This window comes from Elephantulus edwardii, unplaced genomic scaffold (assembly GCF_000299155.1).
Source record: "Elephantulus edwardii isolate Elephantulus edwardi_28Jun2011 unplaced genomic scaffold, EleEdw1.0 scaffold00046, whole genome shotgun sequence".
Lineage (NCBI taxonomy): Eukaryota > Metazoa > Chordata > Mammalia > Macroscelidea > Macroscelididae > Elephantulus > Elephantulus edwardii.
Genome location: NW_006399796.1, coordinates 16,065,873 through 16,075,788, shown reverse-complemented (window position 1 = coordinate 16,075,788; position 9,916 = coordinate 16,065,873). Strand labels below are relative to the sequence as shown.

The window sequence follows — 9,916 nt, the reverse complement described above, 5'->3', positions numbered from 1 at the left end:
AATAGAAAAATGAGCACAGGATATGAACAGACACTTCACCGAAGAAGACATTCAGATGGCCAACAAGCACATGAAGAAATGTTCAAAGTCCCTAGCTCTAAGAGAGATGCAAATCAAAACAACTATGAGATATCATCTCACCCCAGTAAGAATAGCAAAATTTAACAGAACAGCCAGCAACAAATGCTGGCGAGGTTGTGGAAAAACTGGAACCCTTATTCACTGTTGGTGGGAGTGTAAAATGGTGCAACCACTATGGAAGGCTGTATGGCGCTTTCTCAAAAAGTTGCAAACAGAGATACCATTTGACCTAGCAATTACTACTAGGAATATACTCCAAAGAAACCATAACCGCCACCCAAGAATATATATGCACACCCATGTTTATTGCGGCTTTGTTCACAACAGCAAAAATGTCCATCAATAAATAAATCGATAGAGAAGCTGTGGAATATTCACACAATGGAATACTATGGAGCATTGAAAAACAAGGAACTCATGCAATATTATTAAAAATGGGTGACCCTGGAGGACATTATGCTGAATGAAATATCTCAGTCACAAAAGGACAAATACTGCATAGTGCTACTTTTATAAAACAAGACTGACACTGGTGTTGGGGGGAGACTGCGGAAGATAGGATAAATTATGTATACTGCATTCAAACAGATGAGGGAGAAAATCATTTAAAAGGGATATGTGATTAAGTATTATTGTCATGACAGGAGTCCAGAACAAAGGCTGCACAGTGGAGTGGATTTGAGGGGAGGGACTGTATAACAATGGAAGAATTTTTCTTTTACTTTTCAAAGAGAAGAGCGAATTGGGGTGGGCAGGGAGAAAAGTGAAACAATGAATGAATGGAAATCCAAAGTCTCTGTAAATTTTCATTAAAATTAATTTAAAAAATTACATAACAATTTAAAGTTACTTATCTAGTTTATTTTTCTGGTTAAAATGGGGGAGGGAAAAAAAAAAAACCTTTTTATTAAAGCTAGCCCAGAAATGAATTAAAAAACCAACTTGCTGTACAGGGGAAATGGTTTAAATTTGAAGATAAATTTATCAATTCTATGTGACCAGTTTAGTTAATGATAGCCAGTGTTTCCACTGAAAAGCTAGGTAAGTTTCAAAAAGTATACATTTAAAAGTCATAAAAGCAAGGAAGACCAAAATGAGAATAAAATTTATGAAATTTCAATTGAACTGAAGAACATTCATCAATCCCAGACTTGGCTCAGTCTGTAACTAAAGACAGACACCATAAACCATCCACCTCTTGCCAATTCTATTACAAGAAAGACTGAACATTCTCCAGAAACTCTAGAATACTCTACATTTTTTAATATATTATTTCTGATTTTCAAAGATTTGTAGGCATTCAAAGAGACAGTGCAGTATCATCATACCAACAGAAAATTGAAACTAAAGGAGCAAATGCTCATGTGATCTAGACACTGGAATTGCTGTTATTAGTGCCATCAAGTCAACAACAACTCACAGAGACTTGAACTAACAGATCTGAACTTGGCCCTATTCCTGCACATCCTTACCATCTCTGATATACTTGAGCCCACTGATGCTGTAACTGTGTCAATCCATCTTCCTTAGGGTCTTCCTCTCTTTTGCTGACTCTTCTCCTTTCCAAAAATTAAGTCCTTTTCCAAAGACTGCTCTTAACAACATGTCACCATCCTTACCTTCAAGGAACAGTTCCTCCAAAACATACTTGCTTGTTCTCTTGGCAGTCCAGGGGATATTCTGTACCATTCTCCAACACTACAACTCAAAGACACTGACTCTTCTTCAATCACCGTCCAACTTTCAGATGCACAGAAAGTAAGTGAAAAGAGCATGGCTTCAATCTGGTGCACTTTAGTTTTCAGTACCACTACTCCTTAGAACTTCGGAGAGGTCCTTGACAGAGGACTTTCCAATGCAACACATCTTCTGATCTCTTGATTACTGGTATTGGGTGTTGACTGTGGATACATTGGCAACTTCAGTTATTCTCCATCTATCATGAAGTTATCTAACTGCCCACTGGTGAGGATTTCTGTCTTTAGGATGTTGAGATGTAATCCATTTTGAACGTTGTAATAGTCCTTGATCTTTTTGCAGCAAAAGATCCTCTTTTTAAGTCCGCTTTCCTTGCAGCAAGCAAGGTTGTGACATTTGCATAATTTAGACTACTGATGATGCTGATGCCACTTTGCTCTTTTTAAGCCCAGCTTCTCAAATAATTTGCTAAGCATACAGACTTAATAACTATGAAGAAAGGAGATAGCCCTGATGCTCACCTTTCTTGGTTTTAAACCATGTGGTGTTTCCTGCTTTGTTTGTACAATCACTTCTTAGGGTAAGTTTCACATGAGCACAGTGTGTTCTGGGATTCCCACTCTTCTAAATGTTAGCCATAATTTGTTATGATCCACATCGTCAAATGCCCCTGCATAGTCAATTAAACTCAGATAGACATCTTTCCAGTATTCTCTGCTCTCAGCCTAGAGCCACCTGACAGCAGCAATGATATCCCTGGTGCCACAGTTTCTTCTAAATCCAGCTTGAACTTCTGATAGTTCAGCCGTTTTTGGATAATCTTCAGTAAGATGTTACTTAAATATGATATTAATAACACTGTTTGATAATTTTATATTCCATTGGATCACCTGTCTTGGGAATAGGAACAAACACACATCTCTTCCTATCAGTGGACAAGGTAACTGTTGTCCAGATTTCCTGGCATAGACTGGTGGGCTCATCTAGGGCTTAATCTGTTAGATAAAACATGTCAACTGGTATCCCCTCGATTTTGGGGATCTAACTTTTTACTAATGTCCTCAGCAGAGCTTGAACTTTTTCTTTCAGTATTATTGATTCTTGATAACATGCTATAATCTGAAATGGTTCCATGTCAGTCAGTTCTTTTTGGTACAGTGACTATGTATATTCCCTCCATCTTCTTTTGATGATTCCTAGATCATTCAAGATTTTGTCGATAGCATCTTTCAGTATTCTAACTCAAGGCTTAAATATATTTTTCAGTGCCTCCAGCTTAAGAATTGCTGAGTGAGTTCGTCCCTTTTATATTTTCTAACTCCGGCTCTTTGTACAATTCATCATAATACTTTGCATTGTCTTCTCGAGTTGCTTTGTGAAAACTTCTAGAATTAGTATGGAATAATTCTGATTTATATATTCAAGAAAACAGTACTAAGTATAATCAAACAGATGAAATATTGCTTATTATTATTGCAAATGGAATCGATTTTAAAAATTTAGGAACTCACTGTATAGACTTAATAACAGAATAGACAGAGCAGAAGACAGAATAATTAATGAAAAGATGAATAAAAAATATCCAAACCAAAGAACAGAGAAACAAAAGGAAGAATAAAGAATTCATAATGTGAGAAACATGCACAATATGCCTAGAGAATATGGTATCTTACAACTGAAAGTAGAGTCCAAGAAAGGGGCAAGAAAGAATAGGACAGAAACAAATTTTAAAGAGATAACACAGGAGTTTTCCAAAATGTATGAGACACATCAGCCCATAGAATCAAGCCGCTCAGTGAACTCACAAAAATATAAAGAGAAAAAGCAAAGTAAACGTACCTAGCAAAATGCAAAAGAAAAAAAATAAAATCTGAACTGCAGCCTGTGTGGTGGGGAGGGCACCTGACTCTTACAGAAAATATAAGACGGACAGCTGATTCTTAATAGAAAAACAGCAGCAAGAAACCAGTGCCATCTTCAAAGTGTCGAAACAAAAAAAAAGGTAACCTAGACATCTACATTAAGTAAAAATCTTCTTAAAAAATAAAGCTAAATTAATGATACTTTCAGACAAACAAAACTGAAAGGTATTTGATGCAAGCTGCCTTACATAAGAAGTAAAGAAAGAAAATGATCCCTAGATAAAAAAACAAAAATGTATGCTGGAAGGTCAGCTATGAGTTAGACCTGATTTGGCAATGAGTGAATTAATGACAAGAGAGGTTAAACTCGGCAAAACAAAAAAATCTGGAGACTATCACCAGATTCCCTTGCCCAGGTTCTATTACTCTGAATGACTGTAAATCACTGTGATTACTATTAGAGGTCAATTATAGCTAATTCAATAAAACACTTTATCATCTTAGTTATACTATTATAAAGACTGATTATTAATACTATGGTTGAAAGTGGGTTTCCCCTCCATTTTATAAGAAAAACAACAGCAGTGGAAAACTGAGCTGAGCTACTTATGGTACAAAATCAGTTAAGTGAGGTAACTGGCACAAGAACATATGTTCCTCTGAATGTACTTTTTTCCTATTAAGTCCCTACATTGTTTTCTGCTTTTTAATTCCGAGAAACATAGTGTCTTACTTGTCAGGTAGCAATTCTGCAAGGAAGTTTTCTACAGACACAGCAGTTTGCTTTTCATGAATCACTCCAGCTCGACGTAAGCTGTCTATCCGTTCCTGGGCTCCCTGAACAACAAAAATAATGGTTTCAAGTTAGTTAATATAATGTATCATAATGTATTTATGATTATATATTTTATTATACAAACATATACCCCTGTGTATGGGTATATATGTATCCTATCTAACCATATAAAAAAATGGAGCTCTGGTGTCTTAGTGGTAAAAAGTTGAGCTACCAACCCAAAATCACACAGTTCAAATCCACAAGCTGCTCCACTGGAGAAAAATGGGCAATCTCTTCCCTTGTGATTTATTGCCTTTGAAAATCCACCAGAAAGTCAGCTATGAATTGGTTCCAACTTGACAGTATGTATCCATAGGACTTCAGGACCATATTAAGAGGGGACATCAAGGTTAACTAGTATATCTTAGACCACAAATACAATGCTCTATATCTAATATCAGTGGGTAGTGACTAGGATCTTAAAAGCTTGTGAGAACTCATCTAAAGTGCAACATTGGTCTCTTTCTCTGTCACAAACAAAGGAAAGGAAAGGAAAGCAAGATTCATAGAAATTATCAGTTCAAAGGACTAATGGGACATGTGAACCTCAATCTGCACAACGATGAGACTGGGACGAGGTTAGTACATACTACAGAGGTATGTACCCAGTCATCACTGCTAACTACACCAAAAAGGAGATCACAGAGTAAGATTCTGCGTCGAGTATAGGGAAATGTGAAACACTTCCCCAAAATTAAAAATGCCAAGCTAACTAAACTAACAGAGGCTAACAAAGCCCCTGAGACTACAGCCCATAATAACTTCCCAAACTTGAAACAAAACTCATCTCCACGGCTCAACTTGCAACCAATTAAGGTATATAAGATGAACCACAACACCACAACACTATGGAAGTACTCACTTCTTAAATAATCTACCATGTAAGATCAAAAGGGCAGCATGTGTCCATGACGCCCAGCAGTCAGGAATAGGAAAAAGGTTAATGGAATCAAGAACCACAGGAGGCAGTGGGAAGAGTGAGCTTACACTATGAATACTGTAATTAAGTTTATACAACAGAATGTGTATGAATGGTTGGACAGAAAATTAGCTTTGTAAACTTTCACTCGGATCACAAAAAGTTAGTCATTACAGCACAGCTTTCCTCTGAGACACATGGGGTGGCGATAAGTCAGAACCTACCTGACGCTGGTGCCAAACAATGTGCTGACGTTAGAAAAATGAATGCCACCATTCTGCCCTCAAATACTCTTGTCTACTGCAAGGAAAGGTTGAGAGTTCACAACTACCCGGAATGTCTAAGAAGACAAGCTTGGTGATCTGCTTCTGAAAATAATGAGTCTTGAAAATCGGTGTGTAAAATTTGTGTATAGTTCTGCTCTGCACTAAGAGGTGGTCCCGAGTCTGAAGAGACACAAGAGCAGATAACAATAACCATAGGCAGTAAAATAATTGAGTGAAACGCAGCAAAAGTTAATGAGAAAGAAGTGTTAAGTCCTAATAAAGAGCACTCATTCCAAAGGAAAGTTTATAAAAAGCCACAAATAACTTCTCTATGGGAAGTTAAATTGAAAATGAAAACCAAAAGCTAGTTTGGGAAGAATCTGTAGGGTAGCAGTAGTCAGACAAAAATATGATAGAATTAGAAGCAACTAGTAATGAACAAAGTAGGATCAAGAGTAAGACGAAGTCAAGGTGCTAAAAAGAGAGACTACTGAGGAATGTGGGCAAGATCCAGTTTATGAAGCAACTTTTCTGCAAGGAAGCTTTTATATTTTTTCATCTTCTTGTTAGATACAGTGAGTCGGTATGATTCATAGTGACTTATGAGCAATCACTGTGAATCCTGTCCCGTCTTGTGCCATCCTCACTATCTGTGACACACTCAAGTCCACTACTGCAGACACTGTCAATCCATCTGGTTGAGAGTCTTCCTCTCATTCACTGACCCTTTATCTTTCCAAGCATGATGTCCTTTCCCCAAGGAATCATTTCTAGTAAAATGCCCAATGTATGCAAGATGAAGCTTCCTCATCTTTGCCTCCAAGGAACATTCTAGTTTTACCTTCTCCAAAATATATCTGCTTATTCTTTTGGCAGTCCATGTCTGTCACCATTATTCACTGTCCAGCTCTCAGATGCATAGCAAATGATATTAAAGACCATGGCCTGAATCTGGCAGGCTTTAGTCCTCAAATTTACATCACTGCTTCTCAATAATTTGGAGAGGATCCTGACTACAGACTTTCCCAATGCAATATGTCTTTTGATCTCCTGACTGCTAGTACCAAGTGTATTGTCTGTGGATCCAAGTAAGACGAAGTTGTCAATAATCTCAATCCTTTCTCTTGTCTATCATAACGTTGCCTACCAGTCCAGTGGTAAGGCTTTTTGATTTCCTGATGATGAGATATAATCTATATTCAAGGCTGACGTGTTTAACCTTCTACAGCCAAGTTAACCATATTGTATTTTATATTAGGGATCTGCAAATATAATATCCACAATAGTGTACTGCTTCCTGTAGTTTTAAATTGGAATTTAACATTTTTCTCTTTAAATGTAAACAATGACATATTGCAGCTCTCCAAACTACATATGATATTGAGCTCTAGTGGGTAGTCCTTAGGGAATTGTGTTGCTAACCCAAAGGCAAGGCCTCTCTGGCATTCCAAATTCATCAATGACTCTGAGGTAAAAAGATGGTCAAGCTCCTCCCATGTGATTTACAGCTTAGGATGCTCACTGGACTAAAAGCTATATGAGCTGACTGTGACTCAGCGTCACTAAGTTATGAGTTTCAAGCAAATGGTAGACAGCTGGAACTGTAAGCAGGAAAAAAAATCTCTACTTTTCTTAAAAGACTTAACTGATAGCATATTAAATCAAAATGCAAAATAGAAGCCATAGTGAAAATATCTTCCACATTAGGATTGTTACTGGAGTAAATAAATTATTAAAAAAAGATTAATCCTAATATTTTTAATTTCTTGTTCTAGGTTCTATACCAGGGCATCTTGATGATTCTACTACAAATTCATTTAAAAAAAACCCCAACCACCTTTTGACATACCTATTAGTCACTGAAAGATTAGTAAAATAAATCACCATTTTGACAAGTATGTTTTAAAAGGATACTTCAAAATAAAGGCACTGTGGTAGCTTCGTGATAAGGAGGTGTGCTGCCAACCCAAAGATAAGCAGTTCAAATCCACCAGCTACTCCACAGTACAAAGATAAACAATCTCCTCCTGCGGGATTTACTACTTCTGAAAACCTGCTGGAGAATCAGCTGAGTGGTTTTGACTTGATGTCATGTAACAAACAACAAACACCCCAAAACAAATATGTACCTCATGTATTCAAGCAATTTATTTCAGCAATGTATAATAAAACAGGCACTGAATTTCACCTTACTCTTTTAGAGGTACCTGATCCAAGCCAGGGTATTTTCAATTGCTTCCTATGCATCTGAAAGCTGGACAACGAATACAGAAGACAGAAGTACAATCAATGCCTCCAAGTTATGTTCAATTTGTCTTGAAGGAAGCACAAACACATTGCTTCTTAAACGCAGTAAGGTATACTTTGTCTCATTTACTTTTGCACTTATCTTTAAGAAGACTTATTTCTTGGAGTAAGATACCATGCTGGGAAAGGGAGATGGTTAGCAAAAGAGAGGAAAGCCCTCAATGAGAGAGGCACTGTTCACAGGATCACTATGAGTCACTTGAAGGTACTTTAACAACAATAACACTATATAACTCTATTGCTCAAAGAAAATGAGAAACAAAGACTGGAGCAATATCTAACAGTAAAAAAGCAAAACAGAGTATAGATGGCAAACTAAGCATGAAAACAGTATAAGTATATATTAGGAAAATTAACAGCACAGACTAGCTACCTTAAAAACTCCTTATGATTACTAGGGGAGATAATTCAAAAAGAAAAAAAAAGATACATTTTTACAAAAAAGATATATACACACACACACACACACACACACACACACACACACACACACTCAGAAACCTGTAACCATCTAATAAAGACCTATTGAATATTTCTAGTGGCAAGAATTATTCTGAGTTGACAATTAGTGAACAAAACAAAATCTGCTCTTAAAAAATTCAAAAGGGCGAAGCAGCATAAAAAAAATGAAACACAATATATAAATACAGTGTTATACATTAAAGGTTCTCAGTAAAATGTGATAAGTGTTAAGGAGGCATGGACTACAGTATTACACAGGTGAGTTGACAAGAGTAAAAAGGGAAGCCACAGACTGGGAAAAGGTATTTGGTAATGACATGTCAGATAAGAGCCTTAAATCTAGAATTTATAAAATACTTGAGCACCACAACAAGATAAATGGGCACAGAAGATGAGCAGACACTTCACCATAGAAGACATTCAGATGGCCAACAAGCACATGAAAAAATGTTCAAAATCCCTAGCTCTAAGAGAGATGCAAATCAAAACAACTATGAGATATCACCTCACCCCAGTAAGAATAGCAAAACTTAACAGAACAGCCAGCAACAAACGCTGGCGAGGTTGTGGGAGAAACTGGAACCCTTATTCACTGTCAGTGGAAGTGTAAAATGGTGCAACCACTGTGGAAAGCGGTATGGCGCTTTCTCAAAAAGTTGCACCCAGAGATACCATTTGACCCAGCAATTCTACTACTGGGAATATACCCCAAAGAGAGCATAACTGCCACCCAAGCAGATATATGCACACCCAGGCTTATCACAGCTTTATTCACGATAGCAAGGAGTTGGAAACAACTCATCAACAATCAACAGCCCATCAACAAATGAATGGATAGAGAAGCTGTGGTATATTCACACAGTGGAATACGATGCTGCACTGAAAAAAGGAACTCATGCAATATTATTCAAAATGGGTGATCCTGGAGGACATTAATCTGAGTGAAATATCTCAGTCACAAAAGGACAAACACTGCATAGTGCCATAGTTGTAAAACAGGACTGACAACAGGTTTGGGGGGAGACTGACAAAGATAGGAAAAATTATGTATACTGCATTCAAACAGATGAGGGAGAAAACTGTTTAAAAGGGATATGTGATTAGGTATTATTGTCATGACAAGAGTCCAGAATAGCATAGTGGAGTGGACCTGGGGGGAGGGATTGTAAAACAATGGGGGAATTTTTCTTTTACTTTTCAAAGAGAAGAATGTACTGGAGGGAGAGGGGGCAGGGAGAAAAGTGCAACAATGAATGAATGGAAATCCAAAGTCTCTGTAAATTTTCATTAAAATTAATTAAAAAAATGATTAAAAAAAAAAAGAAGGGACTATATGAGTGAAGACTTGAAAGATGTTCATTAACAAAATAGAAATCTAAGAAAGGTATTACAAACACAGGAAATGAACAGAGAAAAGACCCTAGGGTCTGAGCAAGACAAGTTCTAAGAAATGCAAGGATGGTAGTGCTATGGTACATAGGGT

The 9,916-nt window shown here is 37.0% G+C and overlaps 1 protein-coding gene across 1 annotated transcript in view; it reads right to left on the bottom strand.

The window, feature by feature from the left end:
- Window positions 1-9,916, bottom strand: part of PRRC1 (proline-rich coiled-coil 1) — a 35,734-nt gene that overhangs the window by 5,684 nt on the left and 20,134 nt on the right. Inside the window, exons 6-7 of the mRNA XM_006886032.1 lie at window positions 4,375-4,478; window positions 3,585-3,618 (exon numbers count right to left, since the gene is read on the bottom strand). Of these exons, the coding sequence (XP_006886094.1) occupies window positions 3,585-3,618; window positions 4,375-4,478 (138 nt within the window). The remainder of the gene's footprint in view (window positions 1-3,584; window positions 3,619-4,374; window positions 4,479-9,916) is intronic.